At 39.2% G+C, this 17,102-nt stretch overlaps 1 protein-coding gene and 1 long non-coding RNA gene across 2 annotated transcripts; one reads left to right on the top strand and one right to left on the bottom strand.

Moving 5' to 3' along the window:
* Positions 1–387: 387 nt before the first annotated feature.
* On the bottom strand, positions 388–1,752 carry LOC149102087 (uncharacterized). The gene is made up of 2 exons (XR_016202418.1): positions 1,213–1,752; positions 388–1,000 (listed from the first exon to the last, which is right to left on the bottom strand). It is a non-coding gene; the product is annotated as an uncharacterized LOC149102087 (long non-coding RNA).
* Positions 1,753–6,008: 4,256 nt separating this feature from the next.
* On the top strand, positions 6,009–16,606 carry LOC110050732 (uncharacterized). The gene is made up of 8 exons (XM_020756653.2): positions 6,009–6,080; positions 9,577–9,784; positions 10,154–10,720; positions 11,400–11,678; positions 12,079–12,162; positions 13,053–13,236; positions 14,224–14,837; positions 15,821–16,606. The coding sequence occupies exons 1-8, from the start codon at positions 6,027–6,029 to the stop codon at positions 16,144–16,146; spliced, it is 2,316 nt and encodes a 771-aa protein (XP_020612312.2). The 5' UTR covers positions 6,009–6,026; the 3' UTR covers positions 16,147–16,606.
* The last annotated feature ends 496 nt before the right edge of the window (positions 16,607–17,102 follow it).

Here is a 17,102-nt window from a genome sequence, read left to right as displayed (position 1 = left end):
GGGTGGAGGTGGTAAAGGGTTGTGGGTAAATTGCGAAATGACCCCGGATTTGTGTTTGTTTCCCTTATTAGGCGTGATCTGCTCAATAACCACTTAAGAGCAGCTTCGCCTAAATATCAACTAGACTTGGAAATAGCGAAAAAAATCGAATTTCTTCAAACTTGCCCAGAATGAAGCCCTACGGGCACTAGTTACAAAAATATCGTTTTAAGTTCGATAAATCAAAAATTATTTTTTTCCGCAATTTTTTCGTTTCGATGCCCCAAATCGGCCAAAATCCATCGAAAATGAGCGGCATATTCAGAGGCTCGTAAACTCAAAAGTAAAAATCTTCATTACAAACTGATTGCACGTCGTATTTGTACTTCCTTTTTTGTCTATTTAGAGCTAAATAGATCGTGATTTGATTAGAACTTAAATATTTGACGAATTTTCTAAATTAACGACCCAAGACAGCTTTACAAGAGGTCTACATTTAGCCTATTTTCAAATGCTAAAAAGGCGTTCTGGTACACGGCTTTTCCCAAAACGACTAGTTTGGTGTGAAAGAGCATTCTTTCTTCTTCAAATTACTGAAATAAAATTTTTGGGTAAATAAAATCGCGAGCGCTGAGATAGCGAACTAAATGCAGCACTTCTTCCTGAAAACGTGACCTTTGACCCGAGCGTAACGAAACCGATTACTGCAAGAAAACCCGGAAGAAAAGCAAACGCTTCGTTATTTTGAAACAATTTCTAGTGATATCTCTCCGAAACCATGATTTGCAAGAAACTATTTCCAGATATGAAATCTTACAGGGTCAAAAAAGGAGCTAAAGGGCGCATTTTGACACAATAACTTTGTTTGCTGAGAATTGAAGTCAATGACCGTTAACGAATTCCAGTGAAATTTGCAAACTTGAAGTATGTTAGCCGATACTTACCTGAATATTTATATCAATAGAAGAGTCGTCTTCTTGGATTAACCTTCAAAAGAAGCAGGATCCAGATTTGAAAACCTCTAAAAGAAGAAATGTTTAATGTTCCGTGACCTGCCCGCTGCTATAAATTAGCTTAAATACCATGCACATGCCGACCGCATGTTTGTCGTAAAACCAACTGAACTCCACTGACAGTTTCCATGGGCAACCCCAAAATAAACAATCCCCAAAAATGTAAAGTGAAATTGGCTGTCTTCATGAACAGTTAGAAGCTAGAGTCAAGTTCCATTACCTTTTAAAAGTGCTTGATTCTACTTTGTTCACTCAGTAGTTACTGTCACGTTCGAATACTGCGTAGTATCGGTCGCGCCAAAACACTGCAGACCGTGCAGACTGAGTAAGTTTCCCTTACAAAGTCTTGTACGCGTTTGTCTATTGAATCAAAAGTCAATTCTGCGCTTGTGCAGCCTGTGGATAAATGACAGACTTTCAGATATATTCAACACTATTTTGTAACTAGACCCAAAAAAGGAGTCACAATGAAAAGCCCAAACAAGTGTCTGCAGTAACACAGCGGTCAAACGTCTGCGCATGTGCGAGCAATGGAGCAACTAAAAGGTGGCCAAAATATTTTCATGACACTGTTCTTTTCATGGGTCATCGGTATCCTATAAATGACATTTTCCTCGTTATTTATATATTTGTTTATGTTTTAGCCGGTACAACGAGAGCTAACAGAAATGACTTGAGAGTTAAAAATTGTTCTACCTTCTGCTTGTTGCAGGTCTTTCTTTTCCGTGGTATGTATTTTCCGTGCTCCTTGAATTTTTTGTCCGCCGCGACTTTGCATTTAGTGCACCAGTTTTTTCCAGGTTTGTAGTTTAGAAAAGCTTTTCCCACCTGGTCAAAAACCAGGTACAGTCGGTTTGGGATCGGTATTTTGGCCAGCTATGCCCCCATGACGATGGACATGAACATCGTTTGCCGTTTCGATTCATCTCGTTCCTGTGCTTCAGACAAATCAAGGCTCCGGATGGAATCCCTCAGTCCTTGCCAAAATTTTTCCAGCTCGTCTGAGCGAAGCCGAATCACTGCAATTGTCTTTTTCTTCTCCCATTTTTCCTTCTTTTACACATCGTTTGTCGTCCGTTTCCGGCGTCACGCATCGTGTGATTAATAAAAACAAATAAAATATATACTACGCCGTCGGCTCGTAGCATGACACGGGTTTTAAGACTTATAAACTTTTTTGGTAAAGCTCAAAACAAAATGGTAAATCAACAGAATACCGGTAACTTAATAAACTTTGTGTCTGAAAAGTCTTAAGTTTTCCTTTTACCTGCTTTCTTTTCCTTTTACAGATTTCTATGAACTTTTCAATTTTTTTTCGTAAATTTTGCGTGACACCGGTTGTTTCCCATGTTTTCCTTTAAATTTTTGCGCGGGAAATTGGCGCGCGGCTGCCAAAAAATGTACCAATTTGCGCATGCCCGACGTTTGAACGCGGTGTTGTCTGCAGTCTGCACGGTCTGCACTGTTTTGGCGTGACCGATTCGCGGCGTTCGAACGTGAGAGTAGTGGACAAAGTCGACGCAAACAAATAAATTCAAGCACTTTTTAAAGGTAATGGAACTTGACTCTAGCTTCTAACTGTTCATGAAGACAGCCAATTTCACTTTACATTTTTGGGGATTGTTTATTTTGGGGTTGCCCATAGCAGCGGGCAGGTCACGGAACATTAAACATTTCTTCTTTTAGAGGTTTTCAAATCTGGATCCTGCTTCTTTTGAAGGTTAATCCAAGAAGACGACTCTTCTATTAATGTAAATATTCAGGTAAGTATCGGCTAACATACTTCAAGTTTGCAAATTTCACTGAAATTCGTTAACGGTCATTGACTTCAATTCTCAGCAAACAAAGTTATTGTGTCAAAATGCGCCCTTTAGCTCCTTTTTTGACCCTGTAAGATTTCATATCTGGAAATAGTTTCTTGCAAATCATGGTTTCGGAGAGATATCACTAGAAATTGTTTCAAAATAACGAAGCGTTTGCTTTTCTTCCGGGTTTTCTTGCAGTAATCGGTTTCGTTACGCTCGGGTCAAAGGTCACGTTTTCAGGAAGAAGTGCTGCATTTAGTTCGCTATCTCAGCGCTCGCGATTTTATTTACCCAAAAATTTTATTTCAGTAATTTGAAGAAGAAAGAATGCTCTTTCACACCAAACTAGTCGTTTTGGGAAAAGCCGTGTACCAGAACGCCTTTTTAGCATTTGAAAATAGGCTAAATGTAGACCTCTTGTAAAGCTGTCTTGGGTCGTTAATTTAGAAAATTCGTCAAATATTTAAGTTCTAATCAAATCACGATCTATTTAGCTCTAAATAGACAAAAAAGGAAGTACAAATACGACGTGCAATCAGTTTGTAATGAAGATTTTTACTTTTGAGTTTACGAGCCTCTGAATATGCCGCTCATTTTCGATGGATTTTGGCCGATTTGGGGCATCGAAACGAAAAAATTGCGGAAAAAAATAATTTTTGATTTATCGAACTTAAAACGATATTTTTGTAACTAGTGCCCGTAGGGCTTCATTCTGGGCGAGTTTGAAGAAATTCGATTTTTTCGCTATTTCCAAGTCTAGTTGATATTTAGGCGAAGCTGCTCTTAAGTCCTTAAAATGGGCAAAACACAACATGACGATTTCGTTTTCCGTGAAATATGGTCATGAGAAGGTTCGATTGCCAGCCGTTGTTCGCGAAAGGAGCTGGTGCTCCTCCCCCGAAGGCACTCTTTTCTCGGGGAACCAACGTAGATCATGACAGGACATGACACTAGGGAAGGATATATGCATATGAATTTTCTACGGTTACAGCGTTTCAGAAAGGTAATTTTCCGTGTAAACTAAGAAGCGAAAGATTATTTCAAATAAAGAAACATGAATACACATCAACTGAACAGTTCAAAATGTAAAATGAAATTCAATTGAAATGGAAAAAAATTCTGGTTGAATTATTTATATATATTCAATGTACTAGCTAAAGTTGGTTATTTAACAAAAGCCCTGTTTCTAATTTGTTTTTACAAAGTTCTTATGTTTGTTGCCTACGGTATTTTGTCTGGTAAACTGTTTCAAATCTTTGGGGCATCTTATCTAATGGAATTCAATCCGAAGTTTGCAGTGTAGTCTCTTGGTTCAACTGGTACATCTGGTGTGGAACCAGAGACAAACTAACTTCCGAGTTAGGATTTCGAGTTCGATTTCGAGTTGGATTTTCGAGTTAGGATTTCGAGTTGGATTTTCGAGTTAGGATTTCGAGTTGGATTTTCGAGTTAGGATGTAGCGTCGGTCTTTTCGAGATAGTTACTAGTAACCCAGCTGCAACGAATCGGCTAGTTTGTCCGTAAAGCGTCTCGTAGATTTCCAGTGCAGCCAACAAAATAATTCCTGTAGGGGTGGGGTTAGTGTTTTGCCTTTTTATTGTGCGCAAACAGCTACATTTGAATCACGTGGTGCCAGAACGACCGAAGAAACCTATACATCGAGCTCGAGAAACATAAGCTCGATCAGATAGCTGCAAGAAACAAAAGAATGTTTCTGGAGAAACGTATAGCTTTCTCGAAGCAAAGCTACGGCGTCTCAGAAAAAAACGAGCAAGGACAAATAATATAATATCCGTGATAAGTCTGATAAGAATCTACTCACGATACTTCCAAACAGTTCTAATCACAGCCGGCCCGGTGTCACAATATAGAATGCAAGTAAGCAAAATTTTCACGGTAAATTTCATATTTTGTCCCTCGAAAGCAAACACTTGGAGACTTCAAAACATATCTTGCAGTGTAAATGACCCTAAAAAAGGCATCAACACATGGCAAATTACAGGGGTGTCAAACTCGACGAAGCGACATGCAGATGAAAACCTATGACCTCTAGAGATTTTGCTATAGCATGGTCTTACGGTTCAACTCTACCTAAAATTCCTCCTTATAACACGACACGAAGTGCCCTTCATAAACACAAGTGAAGTAACAAAAGGTCGACTGACCGAACAGAGAACGGCAAATGTACAAATGTCACGAACCGTAGGAATCGTGTAGGCTTGTCAACCCTATTTAACACTGATGTCACTGATTAGCCATCAAGTGCCTAGAAATCTAGAAAAATGCCGTCAAAGAAGCACACAATAACGAGGTTGAGCTTCAAACAAATAAAGATCGAAAAGTACATTACGCCATTGGCTAGTTCTACCTTGACCAATAGGAGTCGTGTTTGGCCTGTCAACCATTTAAATCATCAAACCACTGAAAATTTATTGAAAATCCCGCCAAAAAATCCTAACTCAAAAATCCAACTCGAAAATCTTAACTCAAAAATCCAACTCGAAAATCCAACTCGAAAATCCAACTCGAAATCCAACTCGAAATCCTAACTCGGTAAATAGGCAACCTCGTGGAACCCACTTACTCTCTCCTCTCCACTCCTCTCCTTTCATCCGCTATGAAGAGGACGTGAATGATACGGCTAGTTGAAATCTGCGTATCGAACATCGTCCATTTTGTCGGGTACTTTAGGCCATTTTGACAATTATACGTTTGAAAACCAATGCATCTTTGTTTTCTCGAAAACAGCGGAGCTCTGCAAAGTGGAGATGAGAATACTAAACTTAAAGTCTGTGAAAGAAACTTTCGAAAACGCTGATCATATTATTATATGATCTCGGTAGCTGCGATTAAACTTGGAGTACTAGAGAGCACTACTAGCAATACGCAGTTCCGAGCTCCCAGTGTCATTGTTTTAGGGCGTTTTGAAGAGGTGTTGCCACAGGAACGAATCACAGAGGAAGAAAATATTTTGCCTCGTTTTCGAACAAATAAGACCGAGAGAGGAGCTGGAGAAAATATCAGTTTTAAAACCTCTTTGATATTCCCTTCCCATTGGGTTTCTCAACGAAATCACGTGACTTTCCCCTCAGGTTCGTAAAAAAGTCTAGAAATATACCACGGTTGAAGGATTTCAGAGGTGTTTTTCTGTCGGTGCAGTATTCTAGACTCCAGTCTCTCCTGGGTCTTTCAAACTACCCATAATCCAATTCGCGTACAGTAATCAAACATGGCGAACAGATGTCTTGCTCCGACTGTCAGCTATTCAGAAGGTTCAAACGAGGTAATGTAGATCTCATGTGTGCTTTTACCTTAGTCTTGGCATAAATATATATTCTGTATTCCTGCATTCCTTCCCTTGTGTTTAGTGACAATTAGCTGGAATGTATATAATAGAGTATTTTGCTGCTATTTATATCAGCCTCTCCTGGGAAGCTTTGTCTGCTGCACAAAGTTTGCGAAGTAATCTTGGGTTATTTATCCCACTTCTTTGTTTACATGGCTCTGCACACTCTTCAGTTTTTTTCCAATATTGCCATTACTAAATCATGGTCTGGAAAGGAGTCATTCTGACTACACTAACATACATTCAATATGAAATTCGAATAGTTTATTGAGGATGCGTCAGTCAGTCCTCTGATATAGATGTACATGTATTCCGTCTGACAACATCATCTGTATCCTCGAAATTAAAAATATTGGTTCTAACAATTTGAAACTGTACTACGCCACACCCTTTAGATGTGGCTAAAAAATATGTGGAAACATATTCAGGGGCACCCAACGACCGTTTTCTCTCGAATGCTGTTAGACGCTGTTTTAGGCTATCTGGAGTACTTTTAAAGCTCAGTAGCTTAATTTTAGGTTGCACTAAAAAATTTTTATCTGTTCGGATATTCTAGGGGAACTTGAGTATTCTCAAATTTATTAGGGCTTTTCTGTCCATTTCCCGAAAACCTTAGGTCTTATCGCCTTTCCGAAAATGATAGCTGACCTTTTTTCGGTACCTAAAACGACATTTTCAACAGTCCCAAAACAACAGACATTAAATTTCTCATATCACGAAAGTTCGAGGTGCCAATTCTCTCGAGAAAATCAGAGGGGATTAAAGGCCTTCCGAACAGATAATTTATCGAAACGATCCGTTGGGTGCCCCTGACATATTCCTCATCTAATGTAGCAGCACAAGACCCCAAGGAAAGAGTACAAAATCAGCAATGTAAAACATTATTTTAAAACTATACATACAAGCTGTTATAACAAAAGCTTAATAATTTTAAAAAAAGAGGACGAAAATGAAGACTGACTAACCTAGAATGACCTAATTACAAATCTCCTGCCAAATGCCTAAATAGTCGCTAAACATCCCGTGACACCCTGCAAGCCTCTCCAGCATGCCGTCAGAATAACAACTTCTGACTAATTCGTCCCTCAGTCATCAGAAATAACATTGTCTATAGGTTTTACCGAAAGGAAAAATACTTCTTCAGTGAGTTGAGCAAATTATAAGCTAGATTCTGGTTGCTTCACTGTGTCCTCCGTGCACCTATTTAGTATGTAATTATATTATTAGCCCAAAATTTCACATAAGTGCATGCAAGGTAGTTTGTTAAGACATTTAGTAAACTGTCCAAATTAATCCTTATTTTGTATAAGGTCCAAATTATTGGGTAATTTGGAAAGTTTTGTGTGGAACACGATTAACAAGTATATTATTATAACAATATTATTATTAAAGTGAAGTGTGATCATCGCAGTAAATTTTCCAATTTAAGCAACTGGAAAGAAGAAGCCTGACCGGAGGTCACGGGTTCGAATCCTGTTGAAGCCCTGATTTTCTTCAGGCTTCTTCTTTCCAGTTGCTTAAATTGGAAAATTTACTGCGATGATCACACTTCACTTTCATCTACTACTGCAGTTCAAATATGAATTATTTCATATATACTTCACAATATTATTATTATAACAATTATTATAACAATATTATTATAACAGTGTATTATAACAAGTAATAAGACTACATCCTTGTCCAATTTGGAAATAATTAGATTAAAAATAAATTCCCCTGACAACCTAATTGGACTTGGCCTGTGGATTTTTTTCATCGAATTATTTCCAAATTGGACAGCGTGTAGTTCTTTTTACTTAGACTAATTGGGACACTATCACATAGGTGTACAATTTCACCTGTTCAACATTGTTGCTCCCTCCAGGTGCAATAGGGGTATCAAATGGTCATTGTGAGCATTTGCAAGCATGCAAGCAGTGCATTAAATTTTTCAATCATGAGCAGTGATCAAATTTGTTTTGTGAGCAGCAAGCACTTAAGAAAATACAGATGGTGAGCAATGAACACTTCATAAATTTTCCACAAGCCAGAATCTCTATTTTATTGAAAGGAAACATTGTTTTGCACCAAGTAATCTGGCTGACACCTCCAAAACATGACTGATAGGCGCAAAGCTGCTTACAGCCAATTATGCATTGTTTCATGCCAAAATATGTCACATAGTTTCATGTGAGTCAGTGGGTGGATGCTCAAGGAGATCTTAAGCTTTCTAACCCAACGTTGTGAACATGTCACGAGAAGAAGCTAAAAGCTACTAGACCCCAACCCTAATCCTAAGGATTCACAAAAAGTTCCTGCAAATGAGCACATTTTAACATTTTAATGAGAATGTTAGTGTGCAAGCAGTTGCAAATATTTCTCAAGTGAGAGCAAGCGAGAGCAAGTGAGCACTCATGTAATTTTTGCAAGCAATTTGAGCAAAGGCCAAATTTTGTGAGCAATTTTATATTAAATGGGACCATTCGATACCTGTTACAATGTGTAACCTGTAACTTGCAGCCTGCAGTTTACACCTTTCGGCCCTGTTACAACTCTTTGTTATTGGGTACCTGTTATTGAACACCTGTGCCAGTCATGCATGGACTCTGTTCACTTAAATGGGTAAATTGGGGGTTTCGTTAAGGCCCAGGTACCAGACAAAGTGACTGACTGTGAGGCAGACTTTCCCCTCTTGGTTTGAAAATCTGGAGAAAAGTTTTTTTATATGTGTAAAGAAGTTCAGCTCAAAAGGTTTTGCCGCCTGTGAAAACCAATTGCCTTCCTCCTTAAAATGTGACTGAACCTCCTGTGGGTTCTTTGTTGTTTTTCCATGATTTTAGTTAAACCGATGGAATCATATACCACTGACTTTGTCAAGTGGTTCTCTAAGGATCCTAAACAATTCAATTTGCTACTAATACTATTAACTAGTGAGTGGACCGTGTGTTGTACGCCATTAAAGGGGCTATGTCACACAGTTTGAAGCAATTTTAGAGCTGATGAACTGGTCATAAAATTAACTGAAATATCATAACATTATTAACAACTTTCAATGGTAGAAAAATTCAAACGAAACACAGAAAACCCCAAAAGGGGCATGCATGGGCAAATGTAGATTTTTTCATCTTGGCTAACTTGAAAAATTTCATGCCGTCCATTTTTTAAGTTTATATACGCTTATATGAAAGTTCCATAATTTATAATGCCCAGAATCATTCTTGTTTGTTTTGTGGCCACGATTTTACCCATAAGAGACTGTTGCTCTGCCAGTTTGAAGTTTATAGGTCATAACCAACAAACATAAACCAAATTACTAATTCAAGTAGTGTGACCTATCCCCTTTAAAAATTTGAAATTACTCATTTGATTACTCCCTGAACTACTTCGTCCAGCTCTATTGCTAGTCAAATGTCTTTTTTGACAAAGAATCATCAACTATCTAAATTTGCAGATCACTTTGTACAGAGGTAATCAACCAATTCTCAAGGCAGAACATGGAGTTACCCTTGGTCTTTTGAAGCTGATCTATTCTACTGATGACACTTACAGTGGGATTTTACTGGGAGTTAAACCACGGCTATCAAACCAAGAATTGCCAAGATTGGTGACTTCCGACAGTACGTCCTTAACTCATGCTGAGTATGATTTAATTGTTCAAGGTAATCTTGATTTTTGTTATTTTCCATATAGAATAAGGCCAAATGTTCGGCTGCAGACACAAACAGTCCGGATTGAACCACAAATGATCTAGAGTGCTATTTGTCAGTCAGACTTGACTGCATGCAAAGCAAGTTTAATATTTGATAACACTGGCTATTTCAAAGGTTCAATATTCAAAAAGAAAAGAAGAAAAATATTAGAAAGTAATATTTAAAATGAAAGTACGTGATCTTTATAGAAAAAGAAAGCATTCCTTAGTACCACTTATCACCTGGTGGCCTCTCCCTTTATTTTTGAGTCAATGGTTAAAAATTATCACCATCACCAGATTCTAACAAATGTTACTGTTCTTTGCATTGTCATGACAGCTGCTGGCAATCCAGAATGCACTCAAAGTGAAGCATCTAAGCAGCAAGCCAGTGCAGTTACCCAAAGACCAGTATCCAAAGAAGGAAATGTCACAGCTTGTGATAGGAGTCTTGCAAGGAATCCTAGGAGACAAATTACAAACATTCAATCTATTTCATCAAGCTTTCAAATGCAAAGACAGGAATCTTTAAATGAATCTGACAAGAGCTTGGGATCCTCTTCAGGTGATCTAAGGGGCGACATGAGCCATGACCAGCTGTCATCACCCAATCTGTCTCCTGGTCCAGCCGTGAAGCCATTTAATCATCGTTGCCCTCTTCCTTCCCAGCAGGAACACATTTCTTCTAAAAGTTTTTCATATGTGAACTTTGAACAAGTTCACGATCCTCCAGATTCAACTGTTCAAGAGTCTGACATCTCAGGGTTTGTTTTGAATACAGGGACAAGATCGTGTGACACTGTTGATGATGGTGACAAAGTGGATGAGTCAAGTGATAGCCTTGAGCCTGACTGCAAGGATTCTGTAGAAGTGCAGTTCAATCCAGAAGAATTTAATTTTAACATCGGTAAGCTGACTGTGTTATCCTAATAATGATTTTACTGGGTAATGCTGAAAGGTGAACTTTGATTTTCTTCAAGTCTAACTGGCTTACCATGGTTTGCACAGGGCCTTGAAAAGTCCTAGAAAATGAAAAAAAAAGGTTTTCTCCTATTAAAGTCCTTGAACTGTGTTCAAAATCTTGGAATACTTAAGACTACAGGATAAAAAACGTTATTTTATGTGGATATACCAACTGTAAGTCTAGAAAAACCTTTGAAGTCTCGGTAAATTGATTCCGTTGAAGCAGTAGTTAAGTGATTGTGAGTAGTGTCTGACAGCATAAGTAATCTTGTTTCAATGGAGTCTTGAGTATTCCGTATTTTGTGGACCTCCTATTAAACAAGTTGTACTAGTAATTCTGAGGGAAATGGGGGAAATGATTGCTTGAATAAACACATTAACTGCTGAATTGTCCTTGAAAAGTCCTTGAATAGTCCTTGAAAGGAAAGGTCTGATCATTGTCCATATAAACCATGTAGTAGCTTGAGGTGACTAGGAGCTAAAGGTTTTCTCCTGGACATGATGCTAGTGTAGCATTGTAGTGGAACATTTTTTCAACATGATTTCATTTTATTTTTTAGAAAGTTGCAAAAACAAGTCACTCATCTACATGTATATGTAAACAACATTGTTCTCTTTTGTAGCCTCAGTCATTCCATTTCAATCTGATAAAGGCAATCGCTGGCCATGTGATCGCTGTGGTAAAGACTTTTGTAGCTCCAGTCATCTAAAGCGACACTGGATTCTTCACACTGACTTCAAGCCTTACAAGTGTAAAGTTTGCAACAAATGCTTTCCTTTTCAATGGGACCTAAAAAAGCACATGACATCACACACTGGTGAAAAACGATTTAAATGCCCCTTGTGTCCAAAGTCATTCAACACACACAAAGAACTCGGAAATCACAACTGGCTTCACACAGGTGGGCTGCTTATAATATTAAATTACAATTCACTGGTATTAGCTTCTAGTTTCTCCTTGAAAACTAGATACCCAGCAAGTAACAGGTCATTGAGAATATCAAATCTGATCATTTAGATCAAATTGTCCTGATCTATCAAATTCTCACAACCCCATATAGTGTGTATACTTGAGAGTGGATTAACAAACAGATGACAAGCAAATAACTGACTGGAGTAACAAACGGCAGACTTGAATCTTTGAAGATCCTGGCAAGAATTTACAAGATCCCAAAGATCCCCCACCCTGGAGGTTTGCATGTAGGAATGACAGTTCACTGGGGTAACACAAACTAGACTGTATAGATCTACGCTTGCATACGTAATACAAAACTGACAGAGAGCTTTTTTTCTCTTCAAAAGGAAAGAAGGAACACCAATGCCATGTATGCCATCACGAATTTACGTCACTTGGTAACTTGAAAATTCACATGAGAAAGCACACGGGTGAGTGACATCAAAAGCTATGCCTCTTCTTCAAGTAGTTGTCTAAAACGTAAAGAAAATCCTGCAAGGATTTGCAGTCACGCAACCTGCCCGTGGAAAACCGAATAAACCAATTTCGGATGTTTTTGGACAACTACTTCAACCGGTGGATGAAAAGCCAAGGTTGACATAGAGTTAATTAAAATATGAACAGTCATTTTTAAGATTTATTTGTAAAATATCAAGAGCCATTTATAACGTATTTATTTCGGTCCACAGATAGCCCTCCACCCAGACGCTTTTAGGGCTCGTCACGCGTTTCTTCATGGGGAAGGAACGCATGACGAACCCCAAGAGCGTCTGGGTGGGAGGCTAGCTGACAGACGGCCGACAGGTTTTTTCGGGAGCTGTTCTTCAAAATTACCCTTACATGTGATGTTTCTTGGCTAATTGTGATGTTGCCATCTTAAATTTACCTCTTTTTTAAGTAAGTTGTTTCCATGTCTGCAACATTTTATAACTCTTAGTCAATGAGTCATACTAGTTTAAGTCTCACAAGCAGCATCTTAAGTCTTACTTATTATTTTAATACTACTGTCAATAAAATATGAAATCTTCTATACTCAAGCCTTAGCTACATCTAGCAACAGGCGAACCGAGGCTCTTGCCTCGGTAACAATTCGATTTTTTTTTTTTATTTATTTCAAGTTCCTGTAAAAGACAGTGCATTAAAACGATAAATCAATGTAAAAGAAGCGTTTTTATCCGCTGTTGATTGCGGTCTCGATAAGAACTTTAGTCTGCCTACGGTCGTGGTGCTTTTTTTTTTCCATTACTAGTTGATTAAGTCGTTAAGCTAAACTGTCACTCTGTACTTCGGTGTTTAATTTTCGTTTCTGGTTTACTGGCAGGCGAGAAGCCGTATAAATGTGAATACTGCCCCAAGTCATTTCACATGCTGGGTCACTATCAATACCATGTGCGCCATCACACGGGAGAGAAGCCATATGAGTGTAATACATGTGGCAAGGCATTCAGTTACTCCCACAACCTGAATGAACACAAGAACGTACACACTGGCTACAGACCATACAGGTAACTGCTCGGCCCTTCAGTGTCATTGGTTAGAATATTTTCCTTTTTCCCTTCAATATTGAGATAATAAAACGAAAGACCGTCTGTAACCACGTTTCCAAACACCGACAAGAAAGCTGAAAATACGACGCGCAGCGGAGTATTTTCGACAAACTTCGAAGTGTTTGGAAATGGTGCATCACTCTCTCGTGTGTTTGATATATCTTCTCGATCGAACCTAGAACTAACGAGAGAAGGAAAAAAATTTGGGCTCATCATTCCTTTGTTTTATAAACTTGATGAATTGTTAATGACTTTAAGGAGGGAAAGTGAAAGTCGGATATGTTAGGATATTCACGTCTTCCTTTCTAGAGGTAAGTACCTCAGCTTAGTGTGTCTCGAATTGTAGGTTACAGGTCAAGAGCTTGCAGGTGGTTTTCGATGTTGTGAACCATGCATGTGTCAAACGCGGAGAGAGAGAGAGGGAGAGTTCCTTATTCTGTTTTTATGGCCGCGTCCAGAATACGCCGGAGCAATTTGAAAACGGAGGTTTCACTATATCACTCTGAAAGCGCATCAAATGTTTTCTGTCCACACTACGTTGAAGAAATTTGTAACAATCAGCAGTCATTTTGGATTTGTGTTTGAGTAAAACGGGGCATTTCATGATTACCGTAACCTCGTCGTTTTCGAAAAGCCTCGTTTTCAAAGTGTTTTCTGTCCACACTAAAACTCAAAGCCGGCGTTTTCAAATTCCTCCGGTTTGAAGAGCCTTTGAAGAGCTCCGTTTTCGTGACGGATTAGTGCGGACGGAAGGTCTATCCGGCGAAAGAAAGCTCCGTTTTCAATTTCCTCCGGCAGAGTGCGGACGTTGCCTTAGCTGATTGCAGTATTTGTTCGCTTGAACGCTAAGAGAAAGGGGTTTAACGGGAAAAATGACTGCGTGTTCGACTGTGCAAGTACTTTCGCGAGGTTAACTCATTCCTTTTCTTCCTCCATACAATGTAGTTGTTCTCAGTGCGAGAAGAAATTCACTCACCGCTCAACCTTCAAACAGCATTTGCTACTGCACTTGGGAAGTAAACCCTACAAGTGTCACGTGTGCTCCAAGTCATTCGTGCAGAGCTCCAATTACCGCAGACACATTCTCACTCACAAGAACAAGGAAGAAAGAATGCAGAAATGCGACTTGTGCGGCAAAGAGCTTCTGTCGAGACGTGGCATCCAGAAGCATCGCTTACGATGCGTGAAAATGACGGTGGAGCGAGCGAACACTAACGAACCGATACCAAAGAACACCCGGCTAAAACGAGGCCAATATCATTGTCAACACTGCCCCAGGATCTTCTCCTACAATCGAAGATTAGAAGTGCATATTATGAAGAAGCATTCGCCGTCCGTTAAAGACACTGCGCTAAAGCCGAAAGAGCTGCTGCAGGTTGACCCTTCGGCTAAGGCGAACGTTACCGAAAAGTCATCGACTTCTCGGAATAAACCTCGGCGTGTACTTGGCATTCAGTGTTCCGTTTGCGGCAGGCGGTTTGGTTATACAAAGCGACTCAGAGAGCATCAAGCTATGGTGCACCATCGTGTTGCAGTTCAGGGGAGTGCCTCTTCGACTGGTACGTTCTGTATTTTCTAGGTAGAAGGTGTAGATACTCTTTTGGGTAGGAAAACTGAAACAGGAATATTGGTCTTATACTCTCTAGTGCTGCTTTAAGAAGAACCGTTTATATTCAATTACTTTTAAAAGACTGCTCAAGTTTGAGTTTTGAGAACACCTCTCCTGAGTAGAAGCAACAACAGCAGAGTCCCAAACGACCTGATTTAGGCAAGCCCCCGTTGCTGGAGACCCTAGTTACCAGTGAAGCAGTTCATTTCGACCCAATTTATACACGTGTGGACTGCAAACAGACGCTCTCTTTCCCGACATATTTTTAAATAAGTTAAGGTAAATGTCACATGTGAATCTGAGTGTAATTAGGAACGATTTACGCTACGTGGAAGAAGTGAAAAAATGAAAATTGTCTCAAAATTGCATGAGCCTTTAGGCGAGTGAGTTTGAAAGAACCATGAAATATCACGAGCAGTGTAAATCCTTAACTGATCGAGCGTTCATTCCACTACTCTTTAATTATACGACTGAAAAAGCTACGAATGTGTCTACATCAATTTACTATGCAATGCAGATTAAAAATTAACGATAAATTTGCCTGCTCTCGGCCGATCGCAATGTAGCAATTTTCTCAGTCATAATAAAGAGTGACACAACGAGCTCGGCCGGGTTGTTCGAAACGCTAACCCAGGATTCAAAGTTAACAGAAGTATTAATTTTTCGTAAATAAAAATGTTTTTCACGGTGTATGTTTTGTGTAGCTTGAGATTATTCAAACTCTAAACTGACAGAGAGACAATATAAACAGAAAATCTCACCGAAAAGTTACAAAACTGAAATGAAATCGAAATTATCGCTACTCCTGGGTTAGCTTAATCGAGCTTTGAACAACCCGGCCCACAGGGCTTTTCCTCGGCTAACTTGTTTGTAGTAAAAGTAAACTAACCGTTCCGCTCTTATAATTTTTGTTTTCCATTCTTTCCTATGTAGCTGCAGAGATAGGCGCCTCGAACATGAACACGTCTGGAAAGTATGTCTTCATTATACCAAAGCCAGGTGATGGAGATAACGGTCTGCCTCCTCTGCCTGCTGTAAACCGCTTAACGGGATCTCCCGCGATTACTGTCCCGAGAGGAACTCCATCGAACTCGCAGCCTGGTAGTCACCAAACAGCTAACAGATTCCTGCAGCCGGATGAGAAAGAGAAACAAGAAGCTGGAGAGACTGGGTTCGAAGCGCTCTCTGCTCTCGGACGGCTTTCTGCTAAGATTGGAATGGAGGAAAGTCTCTTTAACCAGTCCCTCTCGACTCCATGAATGTCTCCTTGGTGGCGAATGTGATTGGAAATCACTTGATTATAACAGGTCCTCATAAAGCAGTGAGCCTCGTCCCAGAGCCACGTGAGGTGTCAACCGAAGGATTTAAATCATAAGAGAAATCGATGCGTCTTTGTCTTTTTCATGGCCCTTATTCGGAGTTAAAACGTAATTCTCCCAAAGGGAGAGGTAAAAATTGAGCCATAAAATTACTATAATTTTGATACTGATGAAAATACTAAAATATAACTTACTATTAATATCACATATTTTCTATTGTAAAGACAGTGCAACTACTAATAGACTGACCACAAAAACCTGAAAACATCTGATACGCAGGTCAGTGAGGATATTACCAGGTTTGCTTTTGCCACCAACCACTCTGCCTCAAAGATATATTGATAGATAATGACAAAACCAACCTCTGTCAATTCAATAAACACACCAAAATTCTCTTCAACACCTTACAGTAAATGTCAACTGCCATGATAAATTCAACTTAAGGGTCAACTCGATCCTACTATCATCAAAGTTTTACCCCTTGATTCAGAATTTTTAGGAGTATCACATAGAATTCCACAAGAGATTAAAAATGCTGTTTACCTTTTGCAAATCAAAGAACAAGCGAAGCAGAACTTCACGAACACCGATTACGCATTCAAACTCTACAACCAAACACACCCAGACAAGCCAGGACACCTCCAAAAGAACCCAAATTGATTTTTGAGTTATTTTTTTGTAAAAAAAATACCTCTTAGTCGGCGCGTCGGGTATGTTATGGACGGGTCAATGGGTGAGTGAGTGAGTGAGTGAGTGAGTGAGTGAGTGAGTGAGAGATGTATGTATGTCACACCAATCAGATTGGATCTACTATGAACAGCCAATCAAATTTCTTGTTGTAAAGGTAAATGGTACGTGAGAAACACAAGGTATGTATAAACACAAGGACTTTGGTA

The sequence above is a fragment of the Orbicella faveolata genome, unplaced genomic scaffold (assembly GCF_042242905.1).
Source record: "Orbicella faveolata isolate gen_17 unplaced genomic scaffold, um_ofav_v1 contig_36, whole genome shotgun sequence".
Classification (NCBI taxonomy): domain Eukaryota; kingdom Metazoa; phylum Cnidaria; class Anthozoa; order Scleractinia; family Merulinidae; genus Orbicella; species Orbicella faveolata.
Note: the sequence above shows the minus strand (reverse complement) of the source record. Positions and strands in the feature narration are given on the sequence as shown.